Source organism: Saccostrea cucullata, unplaced genomic scaffold (assembly GCF_032062105.1).
Source record: "Saccostrea cucullata isolate Sc308-1 unplaced genomic scaffold, CSIRO_AGI_Scuc_v1 ctg3017, whole genome shotgun sequence".
Taxonomy (NCBI): Eukaryota; Metazoa; Mollusca; class Bivalvia; order Ostreida; family Ostreidae; genus Saccostrea; species Saccostrea cuccullata.
The window spans coordinates 10,788-30,948 of NW_026928612.1; the positions used below are offsets into that span (position 1 = coordinate 10,788).

The 20,161-nt window shown below is 34.3% G+C and overlaps 1 protein-coding gene and 1 pseudogene across 1 annotated transcript; one reads left to right on the top strand and one right to left on the bottom strand.

Moving 5' to 3' along the window:
- Nucleotides 1-917: 917 nt before the first annotated feature.
- Nucleotides 918-11,471, bottom strand: LOC134278169 (plasminogen-like; annotated as a pseudogene).
- Nucleotides 11,472-13,407: 1,936 nt separating this feature from the next.
- LOC134278177 (tripartite motif-containing protein 2-like) lies at nt 13,408-16,353 on the top strand. Its single transcript, XM_062760495.1, has 2 exons — nt 13,408-13,443; nt 14,611-16,353. The coding sequence occupies exon 2, from the start codon at nt 14,624-14,626 to the stop codon at nt 16,313-16,315; it is 1,692 nt and encodes a 563-aa protein (XP_062616479.1). The 5' UTR covers nt 13,408-13,443; nt 14,611-14,623; the 3' UTR covers nt 16,316-16,353.
- Nucleotides 16,354-20,161: the final 3,808 nt, after the last annotated feature.

The window sequence follows — 20,161 nt, forward strand, 5'->3', positions numbered from 1 at the left end:
AATGTGACATTCCTGTGTGTGACACCTGCCTTGCATCTGATCAACATCTAGGTCATAAATTATTAAAAATCTTACAAGTTCTCGATGATAAAAAGGAAAACATTATTAAAGAAAAAAATGAGCTACATGAGACAATTTATCCAACCTACAAGGACATTGCATCTGATGTACAAAACACAATGAGTCAGTTAGAAAAGGAATATGAAGATCTCTCAACAGCCATAACAAAACATGGAGAGGACTTGCACAGAGAAATTGACAAACTTGTCCAGAAACTTAAAGCTGAAGTTGATGAGATGAAAAACACACAGTTACAAACTCTACAGAAACATCTGGATGAAATAAACAAGACAATGTCTGACATCAAGGATGAAATCAATTCACTTGATGCTGCTGTTGAATCTAATGATTTGTCAGAACTATTTAAATTTACATTCAGAGTAGAGAAATATAGAAATCTTCCACAAAAAGTTTTGCCATCTTTACCTACATTCACGCCATGCAAAATCAAAGGACAAGAACTTAATAAAGTATTTGGAACTGTATCTTCGAGTTCTTCTACATCAGATAAACATGGCTACAGCATGAAGACAACACAGAAATCACCAGAAGCTGGATCCTCTCCTCCAGTCAAACAGCTGCTTGATGAACCAGAGACTGTCACCACCATAAACACTGGGTACGGAAGTCTTTACAATGTGGCCTGTCTGAGTGATGAAGAAGTCTAGACAAGTGGAGATGATACCATGAAACTCTTCAGCATCAATCAGGGATCACTACTCAAGTCAATCACGACCAGGTCAGGGAACAGTCCAGAGGACATAGCAGTGACAAAAAGTGGAGATCTAGTTTATACTGATTATGATGATAGAACTGTGAACATTGTGAAGAATGAAAAAATAAAGGAGGTGATCAGACTACAGAACTGGCAACCTCGTGGTGTCTGTGGTACCTCCTCTGGTGACCTCCTGGTTATCATGGACAGTGATGATAACAAACCAACAAAAGTTGTCCGTTACTCTGGCTCCTCAGAGAAACAAACCATTCAGTTTGATAATAAAGGTAAAGCTCTCTATTCATGTGGTATTTTTATCAAATTCATAACTGAGAACAGGAACCTGGATATCTGCGTGTCTGACCGTGGAGCTAGAGCAGTAGTGGTGGTCAATCAGGCCGGGAAACTGAGATTCAGGTACACTGGACATACTCCTGCTCCAAAGAACCAACCATTCAAACCACGAGAAATCACCACAGACAGTCAGAGTCACATCCTTACAGCTGATCATAACAATGACTGTGTCCACATCATAGACCAGGATGGACAGTTCCTCAGTTACATAGACTGTGGACTGAGTGATCCCAGGGGACTGTGTATAGATAAAAATGACAATTTGTTTGTTGCTCAGTATAGAAACAGACAAGTAAAGAAAATAAAATATCTTAAGTGAAATTTAACAGTGTACCAGTACATATTAAAATGTTTTAAAAATAAATTTCTTTTGTGTTTCAACATCATTAAGAGAATTAAATGAAATCAAATAGCCACAGACACAACATATACAGGTTACTGAAGAAATGTTTATCACATGCTATCAAACCTGACTTGAGTAAATAAAGTGTTGAATATCGGTAAGGCCAAAATAAAATTAAAGTTTGTTTTGAATTGCCTCCCGCCTCATTAAAAAGCCCCCTCTTGAAAAAAATTTATTGACCAAAAGTAGGAAGATTTTATTTTATTAAATCAATTTTTTTTTTTTGGCCATTTACATGTATCACATGCACTCGTCATACAAAACACTGAAATATAGTTTCAGATCTATGCAAAACTAAGTTTCTTTGTTAATGGTAGATACTTTTTTTTTAAAGTCAAAAGATGTACATGTAACAGTATTTACAGTGGACCCTCATTTATCCGGACACATTGGTTCCCAGTGAATTTGTCCGGATATGTGAAGCATCTGGATATCTGAATATCCATTTAAACAAGACAAAATATTACATTTAAAAATTTAGTTCCAATGTAAAATCGTCCGGATACTGAAGCATCCGGATATCTGGTGTCCGGATATCTGAAGGTCTACTGTTTTCTGAGATTTTTATCAAAAATTTTAAATTAATCTTCAATGAAAAAAAAAAAATTCCCTCCCTCCCTCCCTATTGTGTCTGAAACCCTTCAGGCGGCAATTCCAAACAAACAATTTTTTAAGGATGGCCTAGGCGTATAATTTTGTTTAGACAACATAACAAAGTAATTTGTTGAAAATTTTCATTTTCTATTAAAAAAAAATGATTATCTGTATTATGGGTCTTAATCTTTGATAAAATGGGAATTTTCAACATTGTGGTAAAGAGTCTAAATACTCAATATGAATTTAAAATGAACGCTCAATAAATGTAAAAAAAAATCTAGAAAATTTCAAAGAACTGAAGGATGCTTTGTGTCACATTAAAAGTGACCCAGGATTCTGATGAAGATTGGAAAATACAATAAAAAGAAATTCTGATGTAATTGTTTTGTAAAACACGTTTTGATTGGCTAATACACTGAGGTTTGAAGCAGTAAAATGAGCATTAACTAGATTGAAAGCTTTTCATTGTGACGTCGTAATAGAGAGATGCAAATACACATTGCTCCTTGGCGTATTTCATGTCACAAAATTCAGCAAAATAAGATGTAAACAGTAAACAGAATGCATAGATTGGGAGAATGGGAAAAAACTATCTTTTATTTTGGTATTTGCGACACTTAATGCTGATTTAACGGTCGCACACATCCGTTTTTAAGCGGTTAGCTAGCTAACCGCTTTATGGCATGGGCTCCAAAAAACCGGAAACTTCCATAAGGCGCTACCCATCGACATCGCTTAATCGCACGTAACCATATCCTTCTGCAACCAAAACCGGAAACTTCCACAAGTCGCTACCTATCGACAACGGTAACTTCAGCAAAGCGCTTCCTATGATTTGTATACTGTTGGCGTAATACGCCCTCTGGTGAAAGATTGACAATATGCCGGGTATGAAGAGTGGCTATTATAACTATTATATCGAATTCTTATTAGTATTTACCAAAGCATTGACAATACTTAGAACACTAACTTCAAAGAACTGAGAATTACGTCCTTATTACATGTACATAGTGCGATCGCGATTTATAGCAATTGTTAGTTTATTTTTGAAAGTTGAACGATACGGTTAATTATACAGCAGGTTGAAGGTTATTACAGACTGCAAAAACATCAGCAAATCTCTCGATCGAGTTTGATTTTCCTTGCCAAAGTATTAAGAAACACCATTTATTAAGTCAAGTCATACCTGCAAAACGTTTTTATAAAAACACCGAATACATCTGCAAGTTTTACACTTTTTGTAACGTTTTTATGGAAACAATAGGATTACCTCCACAATGAAACGTTTGTTTTCTTCTCTGTCTAATAAACAGTTTTAAAAGCTCAGCTCCCAGGGGTAAATTCTCTGCTCCGTCTTTGATAATTTATTACATGTACAAACGATCATAAGGGATCACTTACTTTAAGTTTTGAAAAAAAATGGGGCACTTAAAGCAGTAAAATTAATTTTGAAAAAAATGTATAAATATATATTAATTTTAATCGGCATTGTGACCCTCTTCTAAAAATCAACCGATATTATTATTCACAGAAGAATGAGGTATGAAAAATCTTGGCAATTAGCAAAAATTTAAAATCTATACTTAGGGGAGATCCGTCCAATTCTGGACACAGGGTAATTCCGGAAAAATAATACAGTCTTTCTCTTTTGTCCTATTTTTCGGTAATTCTGTATGGTTAATTAAAAATGTTTATTTATAAGTTTGAAAATTTGATCAATTCCTAGGGAACGTATTATTAGCTGTGAAAATACTTTTTAAATTTGAATTTGTCCAGTTTGTCGATCATTATTTTGAGCGTTTGAGAAGAATTAAATTAAGATACATGTACAGGTGTTTAGAGACACATTGATAGAAAAGAAATCAGTGTATATTGTTTAACCGACATATTGAAGAAAGTGACTGATAACTTCTTAAGTTACACTGACTGACTTTAAGTGTACATTTGAATTTTTAAATACTAGTATTTTTTGATTAGACAACTTTCCTTTTCACATGTTTATTTGAGAGCAATATTGAGTATATGGCAAATACACATTATGTCCTTATCTAGACATATTGTGCAAGACTTCTTTTAAATGATTCTCATATACCATTTACTTTATTCGAACATTTACTTGTTTGAAAAGTCAATAAAGTACATTTCATAAAGCTTGATAATCTTGTTTACTCGCCAGTCTTCCCGTACAAGTAGTAGTTCATAATATTACTAAACGGAAGTATTCAGTATCTGTATAAAAATACAGAATGATCAATGATCGATTTAAGAAGAAAAGCTGAAAGTTCAAGAGGTAGGATCCGTTGCCTAGAAGAAGTAAGCATCCCTCGTTGACAGGTTATACCCGCGATGAGCCTACACAACTGAAGCTTTCTGATATCAATTTATTTACAAAGTCTCTGCTCAGTCATCCTTTTTTCTCTGACTAGCCAGCTGTAGATCTACACTACTCCAAATCCATTAATCTAATCTAATCTAAAGAATTTAATTTGTCATTTTTTAGTTGTTTGCTATATTAGGCTTTACAATTACCTAACTTCAGATTCAATAGAGCATGAAAGACAATTAAATTTTCAACATCAACATAATTGTTTTCATCCAGAGAACGATAGGATGCCACCAACAGAGAACTTTTAAAAATGCACTTCCTGTCTTTCAAACTGAAGAAATCTCATGTTTAAATTTTGAAACATGCATTTCAATCTAATTAAAATTTATTTAAATGTTCCAAATCCGCTACTGCTTCTCAAACATCTAACATCCCATTCGGGGTCACATCAGAGCGACCTTTCGATTATGAATACATGTATACTAGTAAACACAAAATCTTTGGCCATGTAGATTCAAGCCTCGGTAAACAATTCTCTAATTAATTCCACGGCTACATATCATCATTATTGATACTGTCTTACGTTGAATTAAAGTAATTTTGGAATCAATTTCATGTATAGTCTGCAGTCTGGCATCTGCACGTGAATAATGCAAACGAAAGAGCACAAACTATACAAGATACCCACACGTCATACATAACACAACAATGCATATTTTGTTTACTACAAAACTCCTCGGGTGTTTTGGTTCGGTGGTGAAAACAAGAAACCCATCTGAACTATAAGCCAAGATTTCGGAGGAACCGTTTTCTTTGGCTAATCGAGGATTCACGCTTACATGACCCCAAATATGATGTTGTTAGATGTTTGAGAAGCAGTAGCGGATTCGGAACATCTAATTTTAATTAGATTGCATCCATCTGTGACATTAGTTTGCAATGTTATTGGTTTTACTATTAAGTAAAGTATTACAAAAACAGAATGCCTGTTATTTTTTCTCTGATAACATTGGACAAAGATATGCATACTTAAGGAGTTTCCACCCTCACAATTTTATAGGTTCAAAGAACAAAAACTGCATTTATTTTCATTTAATATATTTAAAACTTTCCATTTATTGCAAAAAATGTATAGGTCACCATATTATTTAAGATGCGAAACATAAATAAACAGAAGTGTATGTCAACATAAAAAATTGTACATTTTTTGTAAACAGTATTGAGAAAAATATGTAAAAACTGGTGAAAATGCATAATTCTGATGCTGAGTGTTCCTAAATACTTCCAACTTTAAAGATACGTTTGCATTGTGAATATCAAGGAAATTATTTTACAGAAAAGCAAAAGCCTGAATGAAGAGACCTAAAAATGAGTTAATGCCCTTATCAAAATTTTTTAAAGACTGAATAATTAATTAAATATAGAAAATATGCATTTTTCAAATTCTTTAACTAAACAATATTTATCATTACACCTATTGTAAAGCATTCTTTCAAGAGATATTTTTCTATAAGGTATGATTTTAAACTAATAACAGTTTTTGCAAAAATCTATGACATCATAGGAGGGTGGAATTACCTTAAATATCATTATTTCATGCACTTTTTTCGGTACATATTAGATGAAAGCATCCTAACCGCTTTTCAGTACTTTCAGTACTTTGATTAATTACTGGCTACGCTTACGCGTCGCCAATATAAATCAGTTTGCAACCATTAAATCTGCAATAACGGTCGCAAATGCCAAATTATAAGATAGTTATTCCTTAAATTAAAACATGCACTTTGTCTCCCCTTTCTCAGAATACCAAAAGGTGTCACATATTTAATATTTTCATAGATTTCATGAAAAAAAAGAAAAGAACAAGCGTTATTCAATTTATCAGAACAGATTTCAGTGTTGTATATATATATGAACCAATGCATGTCAGTAATATTAATTCCATGCTTTAAATAAAAACTGTCATAAAATTTGACATATTTTATATTAAAAATACTTTTTACATTGACAATTTCAATGTTCTGATAAGAATTTACATGTATTAAATGCGTAGCAAATATAGAAAGCAGTCACAACTCCATTTCTGTCATATTCTTCAAAACTGTAAAATTTCTATCTACAACAAGTAATCATATTATCTTGTAATCATATAATTCTTTAAAATATACATGTGGTAAATATACACAGATAATATCAATAAATATGGCACACTTTCCATTTTTTTTTTTTGGATTTTAATTAAAAATTGTTGAAATATAAGCCGCCAGGAAGATCAATTCTCATGTTTCTTCCATCTTTCTTATCCATAAAAACTTGTGTTAGTTGAAGTCTGTCAGTTTGTCCCCTTCCAGCCTAAATGTCCCCCTAAAGAAAATAATAAAAGTTACGATTAAATGAAAGATCAATTTGATCATTACCAGCCTCTCCTTTAATATTTGGATCCTCCAGTTAAAATAAGTACAAGTAAATCTACTGACAAAATGTGGAAATATTACTAAAACATTAGATATATATTTCTAAATAACATTAGAAATATTTCTACAAAACATTAGATATATACATCTACGTACTGAGTATGTCCCTCCTGCATGGTCAGTATGGTCTTTTTGAGGGCCACGCTGTCCTGTAGTTCCAGGGCACTAACCCCTGTCAGGGGCCAGCAATTTCCAGTCTCATTACATACCTCCCACCGCGGTGACCCAGAATCTGAGGATAATTATATATAATCTATATATATACTAAAAAAGTGTAGTAAATACTGGGTAATTAATGAGATGTTTCAACTTCCCACTGAGAATAAAAAACCCACTATATTTGTGATTATACATTGAAAACTATTGAAAAGACCAATTGAAATTTAATAAATTGAGCAAAGTCTTGCAACACGTGCATGTATATTGATTTGATACAATCAGAAATCAATATCTGTTTTTAACTAAGGAATTACATTCCCTCTCCCCCCTTACAATATATACTACCAAATTCTCAGTGTAGGCCCCTATAATTTTTTAAGTCCTTCTTTTAAGTAAAAAAAAATAATGTTTCATCATTGATATAATATACAAATGATTAATTGTTACCAATTAGTCCTTCTAAGTCAGTGAGTGGAGATTCTCTGCGAAGGAAAAAAAACGGTAATAAATATCACCGATTACAAGAAATACATTAATAAGGCAATTTTTTTTCTATGCTCCCTCCAAAATATATGTCTTGAAAAGTATTATTTTCGAGATAAGGCTTCAAAATAATTAATTAACAGACACATCTCTCAAACTTATGCAACGTCAACGTCGAATCTTTCTTGATCTCCGAATCTGTAAACATTCAATTCATGTGCAGCTAATGTTGAACGCCAGCATACCTGTTGTAAGGAGAACTTTAGAAAAAAAATTAATGTTATCAATGAAAGATAATACCTAGTAAGTTTAAAATATAGTTTATTCAATTGTAATTGGATTAAACAGCAGTTGTTATAACTAGTTGTTATAAAAAAGTGAAAAATAAATGTTAATTGCCAAAAAATTGCTAATAAACATTTTAAAATTTATTGAACAATTAACAACACAGTTAAAAAAGAGAGTATTACATTTAATACTACAAAATAATAAATGATAAAGAAATCCCCCCTAGTTTTCCCTAGTACATGAATAGTCCTTGTAAATCAATTTTATTCTGATAAGTTTTAACAAACAATATGATATTACATAAATGTTGTTTGTTTGAATAGAGTACAAGTATTTTGTATATGGAAAAAATTGTGAGGGTAATTTCTGCAATTTATCTACCTATTTACCTGAAATCTATTTTTTTTTCTTTTGCAAAAAAAAAATTTTTAAAAATGAAAACAGGTTTATCCTCTACTAACACAAAAACAGAATTATAATTTAACAGTTTTTTAAAATAATGTTGAATATTTCTCCATATGATCAATCATGGCAAGGACAATTCTGCAGACGTGACCGGTTGACAGGAAGCTTACTCCTCCATGGCACCTGATCCCACCTCTGATGTTTATAGAATGTCTGTATTAGTATTGTTGTTTCAGTGGCCTTTTGAATTTGATTACTGTTCATTATCTTAAGAATTTATTCAGAATATTTGATTGCATTTCACAGTGGTTAATATTCAATACCTTGACCAGCCGTCCACCATCTTTGTTGGTAATGACGACCCCTATTTCTGGAGCACCATCTTGGTTTTCATAAATCCAATGTCTGCCTGCAAAAAAGTGTTTTCAATAGCAGATTTACCGTTCATAAATATATTGAAAACCTGTATAATAATTTTTAATTTTAAAAATTAATTTTATTTACACCCAATCCTCAAACATATACAGAAAAGTACATCTAATTATACATGTACAACGTAAGTTACGGGAAAAAGCGAAGGTATGGTAACAGCCACATCTGGCCCAAATTTGATGTAAAAATCAAAACGGTTGAAATTGTTAGTTTGAAGTTTAGAACTTAAAATGCCTCTTGTTTTAAAGATGGCAATGATTTTGATTCATAGAGTACAGGGAGGCCACAAGAGGGAGCTAAAGTTGGACATTTTACCTAGTTTTCTCAATTCTATTGGAATTTTGGATACTTCTAACCCTAGGAAACATATAGAGCGCAAGCTTGCCTATCTGAGATTTTTTATACACAAGAAGCATCTGATATAAGTGCATGAAATATATGTATTTGGTTGATACGCAAGCTTATTTGTGCTCCTTGTTTTCTGAAACAAAACATGTTCTAAAATTGATAAAAATTTGCATAAAAATGAGGAAATTTAGAAAATGACATATTTTGTGAACTTCCTGTGACTTTTGAGTACCCAATATCTTAATTTGAATCAATACTCATTTTGTATGATGGATGATTAAAGGTTTGTTTTGATAAGCTGTTGCATCGTCCCTTGAGACACTGAAAATCAGGGGCAAAAAACGGTCTTTCTTAGCCTATCTTGTTCTTTGGTCTGTAAATTTGCTACATTCAATGATTAGTTTCAAGTGTCTTTGCCACAAAACATTGAACAATGGCCTCCTGTTTACCTCTTCTGACCAGTGTTCCTACAGGTAAAGATGCGTACCCAGAGTCTTTGGAGGATTTGTAGAACAGTAGGCTCTCCTGGTCAAAGGTCCATAGTATGCCTTATCTCCAGTGTCCGGAACAACAAGGACATACTAACTGCCTGAAGGAAATAGACAAAATTTTTAGAGGGACTAATTTAGATATTTCACCAAAATTAGATTTAGTCTACCATAGAAAATTATCTAAGGAATCATTGTTTAGTTTGTTGTAGGGTATGCCAGAATATTAGTAATAATTTGAAACATGGTATAAGAAAACAAAAAGAAATAAAATTTTGCTTCTAAGCTGAAATTTAATTTAAGCTGCCACAAGATAGAAAATTTTTTAAAATCTATTTTAGGAATGACTTTTATTCTAGGCCAAATTATTCGATTATAACCTTGTTTGGGTCAGTTTACGCTTTATAATCCGCGAAGGGACTTAAAAAATAATCAATTCACCATTTAGGATCATTTGGTTTTTTAAATAAAAATTAATTTCTAACCTTGAGTATACCCCAGCCACTGATGTAACAATGTACTGTGTCTGTAATAAATACGTCATCTTTCTAAGGCAGGCAGGCCGTTCTGACGTAATGTCCGGTCAGGTTTACTGGTTGTGTGAGCTTGACTAAAGCTATGTCATCAGGGAGGCCGTGTTCGGGGGAGTAGTTGGGATGCTAAAAGTTAAAGGAAAACATTTCGAACGCGTCTTGATAATTACAGGGTCTATGACACTTTTTTGTGAAATGTACACATAATTGTACTTTTAAGGTTTTGTTTTCCGTTTTTTATTCTTAGATTTTCTAAATTGAAACGAAGAAAACCATGATTTTATCTAAATAAAAAACAATGGAATTTAAACAATCAATTCTTATAATGAGCACTTTTTGGATCGTTGTATTCCGCTCGTTGTTCGAAGTGTATTCTTGATGATGTTCGCCAAGTAGCAAACATATACCGACAGTAGATTGTCTGTCTAAGAATTCAGTTAACAAAAATCTCTTAATTAGTACCCATCTAGAAATTTGAAAGAAAATTCTTGATTATTAAGTAATTTATAATCAAGTTGTACTTCGAACACTCCTGGCTTACCCATAGAGACAGTGGGAGGCGGTAACAACCCATTGGTCGGACAATAGCATCCCTCCAAAGAAATGACCCCGGTCATTTTGAAGACTGACCTGCCAGGGCCACTTACCGTCCAAAGCTTGGTCAACGCCCACCACTCTTAGGCGCGGATCTATATGGCGTGTCTCTACCCGTGTAATTAGTCCACACTTGTCATTGCCTTAATACAAATAGATAGGTATCAAAACAATTAAATACAGTAACTTTAGTCTCCATACCAACTTTAAAAAGTAAGCACAAACTCCATAAACATAAACTTAGTATAGGACAATATAACTCCTAAGATAAACTGTGAAAATAAATTTATTATTTTTCCATTCTACCGCCATTCCAGTCTGATTTTAATCAGATTGATGTAATGTTTTGTTATATCTTGCACATTGAATGGTAAGAGAAGTTAACCTGGATGTGATGGTTCTGGATTGACAGTAGATGGCGCTGGTTTGTAGCAGACGTTCTTTAGAACTACATCCTAGAGCATACTGGTCTACGTAGCCATCACAGTGGATGTTTGACCGAATGCACGATCCGCCTCTTGTCGTGCACGTGTCGACTCTTGCATGGGGCTTTCCTAAATGAGAAGGAGCCCATACCAAGCATCGCTATAACAAATTTCAAACTCTGAAGTCAAAAATTAAACCTTACAGTCTCTGGATCCTACATTTATAAATGCCAGTACAAAAAGAAAAGACCGAATCATAGTACATGTATTAGAATTCAGTCGAATTACCGATAATACCGGAACTTAACTTTGTCTTAACCTCCAGATCCACCTTACAGTGGAACTGTCCTTGTAATCAGAGAAATGGTAAAATATTACCGGAGACATCTTTCTACAGGAGTGTCGTAGTTATCTACTCCGCGAAAACAAAATGCTACCCTTGCTAAACAAACCATCAGTCTATTGACTGTTTATCCCTTTTCCATATTTGTTGAAATTTTCCCGACCCCTGAGTACTTAAAATTGTTGAGACAAACAAATTCATTGTTCTTGTATACCGTTCTATATACTGACACCAGATTCTTTTACACTGAAATGTGAATCCTTAATTCAATTCACTGGAGTATACAATATCAACATGTTAAAATATACTGGACAAAAAGTTAAGGATCATCGAATTAAATATGTTTTACATAAACTTTATCACAGAAAGCAGAATGCAGTTTTAATTTCAGAATCATATTTTATATTTAAATAAAAAGTTCGAAAATTAAACATTAAATGCGATAAGTATGTTTGAATATACACTAGGCTACTAATTCATAACGGTTACTTTAAAATTCGCCATGTTGGATGCAGACCTGAAAATAACAGCTTTATTTAGAAAATTCAAATGATGTCGGTAAAATGTTTGCCAGCAATTTGTATCCCAGTGACATCCTCGCGAGGCAGTAACGGTCCTACAGCGCGTCTTACACAGAGGCGTCGGAACCGGGGGGGGGGGCTAGGGGGGCTTAGCTCCCCCTTTTTTCCCCAAATACATACTTACTATAGACATTTCCTTTTTTTTTCTTTTTTTTTTTTTTTTGCTTGTCAGGTTTTTGAAGTTAAAAAAATATTTTTATTACACTTAGCCCCCCCCCCACTTTCAATTTGCTTCCGACGCCAATGATTCATGCTGCCGAATCAACCGAACAAGGCTAGTCCGAGGGATCTGTTACCATTCCTCCTGCAAATCTGCCTAAAACTCTTGTCAATTTTAGGAATCGTTACATAAGCTGAAATGCAGTGCTAAAGATTTGCCCATGCATGTTCAGTCCATGAGGTCGAGCATTATCATCCATAAGTACCTCCAATAGGTCTCCCGGTATTTCAAACATGTCAGATAGCCTTCAATAATGTGCAGATCAGTTTTGTTAAACCTGTCCAAATCATCACTGAACCTCCATTTAATCTGTCTTGCTTAGAAATGAAACAATCAGCATATGATTCCCCACTTTGCTCTTCTGCCATCGTGGAAGTCAAAACAAATTCGCGACTCGTCTGAGCAGAGAAGAACGGTGCCACATTGCAACATTGGCCAATAACGGCCCTCAATTTAAAAACTAGTACATAGAAAAAAATTCTTTCAAAATATTTTTCAGAAACAGCAAAGCCATAATTGATCATATTTGACATATAGGAGCATCTCTACAGAAGAGAACAGAACATTAATTTATTTCTAATTTAGAGCCCATAACAGACAAGTATGAGATTATTACAATAATAAGGAAAAGATAAGCCAATGAATATCAAAACAATTATACAATTAGTAATTGACATAAATAATTTCAACAATAATCCTGTTTCAATTAAAAGGAATGCATCAATATGCATGTATGTGTAAAGACTAATACTACACGTAGGTAGTGTAGATTCATGCTTATTTTTTCAGATCAAGGCCCAACAGGGGTAGGGTGGGCTTCGGGGCCACTCCTGTGAAACTTTCAGTCAATACTGAAATGACTTCTTTTTTTTTCTTGCTAAAATGGTTATTTTAGCGATGTGGCATCTTGTTAATTTTTAAAAACGCATTTGAATTAAACTTAAATGTACCAGCAACAGAGAAATGACATACATTTACAAAATCTTTTATTTATCACGAGTTGAAATCCACAATTTTTACTGCGTTTGGAAATATTTAATGCTAGGCAGTGTATTAAGCTGATAATTTAATTAAATCGTCATTTGACTCCAACCAGGAAGTATAAATACCGGACAGGTATAGATATTGCACAGGTGAGCAGGTAAGTGGGTCATGTGCTCCAATACATTAATTCGGATATCATTTGGCCGACAAGACAGACGCCATTAAAGTCAGGTAAAAATAATGGAATGATTTCATTTGATAAAGTTGATTTAATTAATACATACGAATTTCATACAAGAAACAATAAACTACAAGTATCTATAATGTAAAATGAAAGAAATTTTTCGACATGTAAGATCGTTTTGAAGACATGCGTACATTCTTGAAATACATTCATAAGAATGTGTATCCCTTTAAAAAAAATGTTTTCAAGGTCATGGATATAAATAATGATCAAGGCAGCGAGAGTGTCACTTGACAATATACTAGTAGTAATTCAGTATCATTTGCAGTGGCGAATCCAGAAGGGAGGGGGTGTTACGGGGGTTGCAACCCCCTTTGTATTTTCAAAAAAAGGAAGAGAAAGAAGAAAGTCTCCCATTTTTGTTGTGTCTTTACTAGTAGTAAAAAATGTTCAGTGAAAATTCGGTTGAGAATACATAATTAAACTCCACCCACTTTACAAAACAGGAATTTCGGGTTCGGAGATACATTTTCCTTTCTTTTTCAAAAACTTTCTGGTAATTCATACAAGTAGATCTACTTTTTCCCAGATTGATCAACCTCCCCCTTTAAAGAAACCAAACTCTACCAGGTATCCTATTGAGTTATTTAAGGACATACGCAACGTATTTTACCTACTGATAATTTTTCAAGATATTCTAAATACCATTACAGTACATGTTCTTAGAAAAAAAAATCAGCATGCCTTACCAGGGGTTTTGAAAAGATATCAAATTTTGAAAATTTTTGCATTATTCAAAGAAAAAAGTACAAAAATTACAAAACATAAACTCCAGATTCTTTTCATCGGAAATTGTTTTAGGAGAGGTGTACAAATCCATATATAGACATTGAAAATATTGCACACAAGTCCTTCATTTAGTGGAACTCTTCAACTCCAGGGAAGAACCCAGTTAAGTTCTTGAAAACTACCTTGCATATGACCTTAACTATTATAATAAATCCCCTCTCTCCCCCCCCCCCCCCCCCCCCAGCCCTTTGAAAAACTCCCTCAATCCCTCCTTTGAAAAATTTCTAGATCCGCTAAACAGTTTTTATTATTTTCGTTACCCTGGATAAATGTGACTTGATAGTATATTGATAACAGTCAATACATTGAGATGACATTAGTGTAATTTTATCATTCTAACAATGCCACCTTTTTCTACACTACAGGACTACTCTGATCATGGACCCCCGTACCAGTGCCCAGGACGTGATGCGATGTGACCTGTGTGAGACCGCTGTGGTACAGATGCACTGTGATACGTGTCTTGTCAACCTGTGTAAGGCCTGTGTGGGAGAACACATGGTATCTGATCAATCCAAAAAACATGAAGTTGTTCAATTCAAGCTTAGAAAATCTACGCTGCTCTTCCCTGGGTGTAAAACTCATGATAAACAACAATGCACAATGTACTGTAATCAATGTGACATTCCTGTGTGTGATACCTGCCTTGCTTCTGATCAACATCTAGGTCATAAATTATTAAAAATCTTACAAGTTCTCGATGAAAAAAAGGAAAAGATTATTAAGAAAAAAAATGAGCTAAATGACACAATTCATCCTACCTACCAGGACATTGCCTCTGATGTACAAAACAGAATGAGTCAGTTTGAAAAGGAATATGGAGATCTCTCAACAGCCATAACAAAACATGGAGAGGACTGGCACAGAGAAATTGACAAACTCTACCAGAAACTTAAAGCTGAAGTTGATGAGATGAAAAACACACAGTTACAAACTCTACAGAAACATCTGGATGAAATAAACAAGACAATGTCTGACATCAAGGATGAAATTGATTCACTTGATGTTGCTGTGGAATCTAATGACATATCAAAACTATTTAAACTTACATTCAGTGTAGAGAGTTATAGAAAGCTTCCACAAATAGTCTTGCCATCTTTACCTACATTCACGCCATGCAAAATCAAAGGACAAGACCTTAGTAAAATATTTGGAACTTTATCGTCGAGTTCTTTATCTTCAGATAAACACGGCTACAGCATGAAGACAACACAGAAATCACCAGAAGCTGGATCCTCTCCTCTTGCCAAACAGCTGCTTGATGAACCAGAGACTGTCACCACCATAGACACTGGGTATGGAAGCCTTTACGATGTGGCCTGTCTGAGTGATGAAGAAATCTGGACAAGTGGAGATGACAGCACCATGAAACTCTACAGCATCAATCAGGGATCACAACTCAAGTCAATCACAACCAAGTCAGGGAACATACCAACAGACATAGCAGTGACAAAAAGTGGAGATCTAGTTTATACTGATTATAATGGAACTGTGAACATTGTGAAGAATGAGAAGATAGAGGAGGTGATTAGACTACAGAACTGGAGACCTCGTGGTGTCTATAGTACCTCCTCTGGTGACCTCCTGGTTATCATGGACAGTGATGATTACAAACAAACAAAAGTTGTCCGTTACTCTGGCTCCACAGAGAAACAAACCATTCAGTTTGATGATAAAGGTAAACCTCTCTATTCATCTGGTCCTTATTACAGATACATAACTGAGAACAGGAACCTGGATATCTGTGTGTCTGACTATGGAGCTGATGCAGTAGTGGTGGTCAATCAGGCCGGGAAACTGAGATTCATGTACACTGGACATACTCCTGCTCCAAAGAATGAACCATTCAGACCACGAGGAATCACCACAGACAGTCAGAGTCACATCCTTACAGCTGATTATAACAATGACTGTGTCCACATCATAGACCAGGTTGGACAGTTCCTCCGTTACATACACTGTGGACTGAGTGGACCCTGGGGACTGTGTATAGATACAAATGACAATCTGTTTGTTGTTCAATATAGAAAAAGACAAGTGAAGGAAATCAAATATCTCAGTGAAATTTAACAGTGTACCAGTACATATTAAAATGTTTTAAAAATAAATTTCTTTTGTGTTTCAACATCATTAAGAGAATTGAATCAAATCAAATAGCCACAGAAACAACATAGAGACAATGAATGAATATTTTGGAAAAGTGGTAAATATTAAACAGTTACAGGTCACTAAAGAAATGTTTATCGCATTAAGTCTAATGCTATCAATAGTCTAACTTGAGTAAATAAAGTGTTGAATATTGGAAGGCATATAATTTTGTTCATGCAGACAACATAACAAAGTAATTTGTTTGAAATTTTCATTTTCAATTTTAAAAAAATGATTATCTGTTATATGAGGGGGGGGGGGGTGTAATAGTCCTACCTATGGGTCTGAATCTTTGACCAAATAGGCATTTTCAACATTGTGGTAAAGTGTCTAAATACTCAATATGAATTTAACATGAACGCTTAATATAAATGTAAAAAAAATCGAAAATTTCAAAGAACTGAAGGATGCTTTTGTGTCACATTGAAAGTGACCCAGGGATTCTGATGAAGAATGGAAGATACAATAAAAAGAAAGACTAATGCAATTGTTACGTAAAACACTTCTTGATTGGCTAATACACTAATGTTTGAAGCAGTAAAAGGAGCATTAACAATATTGAAAGCTTTTCATTGTGACGTCATAATTGAGCGACACAAAAACACAATACTCTGAGACATATTTCATGTAACAAAACTCAACAAAATAAGATGTAAACAGCGAACATAATGCATAGTTTGCATTAGAATTGGAATAACTAATCTTATTTGGTATTTGCGACCATTAATGCTGATTAAACAGTCACAAACATCTGTTTTACCGGCTCCACTTACGCGTCGCTGGTGAAACTCAGTTTGTGACAGTTAAATCAGCATTAACAGTTGCAAATGCCAAATAAAAATATAGTTGTTCCCTAAATTAAAACATGCACATTTTCTCCCCTTTCTCAGAATACTAAAAGGTATCACATATTTAATATTTTTAAAGATTTCATTAAAAAAAAAAAGAACAAGCGTTATTTAATTTATCAGCACAGATTTCAGTGTCATATAGTTATATGAAACAATGCATGTCAGAAATATTAATTCCATGCTTAATATAAAAACTGTCATAAAGTTTGACATACTTTATTTTAAAAATACTTTTCACATTGACAATTTCAATGTTTTGATAATGATGTACATGTATTAAATGCGTAGCAAATATAGAAAAAGCAGTCACAACTCCATTTCTGTCATGTTCTTCAAAACCGTAACATTTCCATCTACAACAAGTAATCATATCTTGTAATATTATTCCTTAAAATATGTGGCAAATATATGAAAATATGTCACTAAATATGGCACTCCTTCCAGATTTTATTGGATTTTCATTTAAATTTGTTTTAAATATCAGCTTATGACAAACCTCTAGGAAGATCAATCCTCATGTTTTCATTATCTTTCTTATCCATAAAGTCTTGTGTGTGTTGAAGTCTGTCAGTTTGTCCCCTTCCAGCCTAAATTTCCCCCTAAAGAAAAAAAAGTCACAATTAAATGAAAGATCACTTCATCTCCTCTCCTTTAATATTTGGATCCTCCAGTTAAAATAAGTACAAGTAAATCTACTGACAAAATGTGGAAATATTACTGGAACATTAGATATATATTTCTACGTAACATTAGAAATATATTTCTACGTAACATTAGAAATATTTCTACAAAACATTAGATATATATATCTACGTACTGAGTATGTCCCCCCTGCATGGTCAGTATGGTCTTTTTGAGGGCCATGCTGTCCTGTAGTTCCAGGGCACTAAGTCCCGTCAGGGGCCAGCAATTTCCTGTCTCATCACAGACTTTCCACCGCGGTGACCCTGAATCTGAGGATAATTATATATAATCTGTATATATACTAAAACATAGGTAATTAAAGATTACGAAGCTCACCTCGACGAATGTTATCAGTTTATGTAATGGAAATCTCACATCATATTTTCTTAATATTTAGTATTCATCCCAACAACAATATTCTTGCAAGTTGTGTTTAACCCCTTACATGGCATATACACATTTCTACGTGTGTAGCGTGAAAAACATGTAAAGTGTTGACAAATATTCATAACTTTGTTAATACTGCAGATATCAAGGACTTGATCTGTTCCCAAAACTTTAACCTGGTCTCTTGTATGGAAAATATAGGTCAGATCCAGCATCCGAAGCAGGTCTGATAGTGTCCATCCTTAGATGCATCATCCATGCAAGTTTGGTTCAGGTAGAACTTATAGTTACTTGGGAATGAAAATGTAGGTCAGATCCAGCATCCGAAGCAAGTCTGGTAGTGTCCATCCCTAGATACATCATTCATGCAAGTTTGGTTTATCTAGGGCCTATAGTTACTTGGGAATGAAAATGTAGGTCAGATCCAGCATCTGAAGCAAGTCTGGTAGTGTCCATCCCTAGATACATCATCCATGCAAATTTGGTTTAGCTAGGGCCTATAGTTACTTGGGAATGAAAATGTAGGTCAGATCCAGCATCTGAAGCAAGTCTGGTAGTGTCCATCCCTAGATACATAATCCATGCTAGTTTAGTCCAAAAAGGGCTTCTAGTTACTTGGGAATGAAAATGTAGGTCAGATCCAGCATCCAAAGCTAGTCTGGTAGTGTCCATCCCTAGATGCATCATCTTTGCAAGTTTGGTCCAAATAAGGCTTATAGTTTCTGTGGAATGGACCTGCTCCAAAAACTTTAACCTAGTCACTCATCTGAAAAATGTAGGTCAGATCCAGCATCCGAAGCAAGTTTTGTAGTGTCCTTTCCTAGATGCATCATCCAATGAAGTTTGGAACAGGTAGGGCTTATAGTTCCTTGGGAATAGACCTGCTCCAAAAACTTTAGCCTGGTCACTCATCTGGAAAATGTAGGTCAGATCCAGCATCCGAAGCAAGTCTGGTAGTGTACATCCGTAGATGCATCATCCATGCAAGTTTGGTCCGGGTAGGTCTTATAATTCCTTGGGAATGGACCTGCTCCAAAAACTTTAACCTGCTCCAAAAACTTTAACCTGGGCACTCATCTAGAAAATGTAGGTAAGATCCAGCATCCGAAGCAAGTCTGGTAGTGTACATCCCTAGATGTATCATCCATGCAAGTTTGGTTCAGGTAGGGCTTATAGTTACTTGGGAATGGACTTGCTCCTAAAACTTTAACCTGGGACGCCGACGCTAACGCCGACACCGACGCCGGGGGTATAGCATAAGCTCATCTCGACTTCGTCGAGGTGAGCTAAAAAGGGAAGTAAATGCTGGGTAATTAATGAGATGTTTCAACTTCCCATTGAGAATAAAAAGCCCACTATATTTGTGATTATACATTGAAAACTATTGAAAAGACCAATTGAAATTTATAAATTGTGCAAAGTCTTGCTACACGTGCATGTAAATTTACTGTAGATTCCTTATTATACTCAGGGAATTAATTTCCGCATAATTTCACGAGAAGCGTCACTTGCAAAAAAATATTACTCGTGTTTATTTATGTAGTGCTAAAATCTATATAAATTCTCCTGATTAAACGTCCATTCGTGAATTATAACTCTTGTGGTTTGACGTTAGAGTCTTCGCGAAAAAAAGGAATTTACAGTATTTGATACAATCAGAAGTCAATATCTGTTTTTAACTAAAGAATTACATCCCCTCTCCCCCCTTACAATATATACTACCAAATTCTCGGTGAAGGCCCCTATAACTTTTTTAGTCCTTCTTTTAAGTATCATAAATAATGTTTCATTATTGATATAATGCACAAATGATTAATTATTACCAATTAGTTTTCCAAGTCAATGA

Bases quoted from the DNA above. Each gene is read 5' to 3' on its own strand.
- LOC134278177 (XM_062760495.1), top strand. From the start codon at position 14,624: ATGGACCCCCGTACCAGTGCCCAGGACGTGATGCGATGTGACCTGTGT.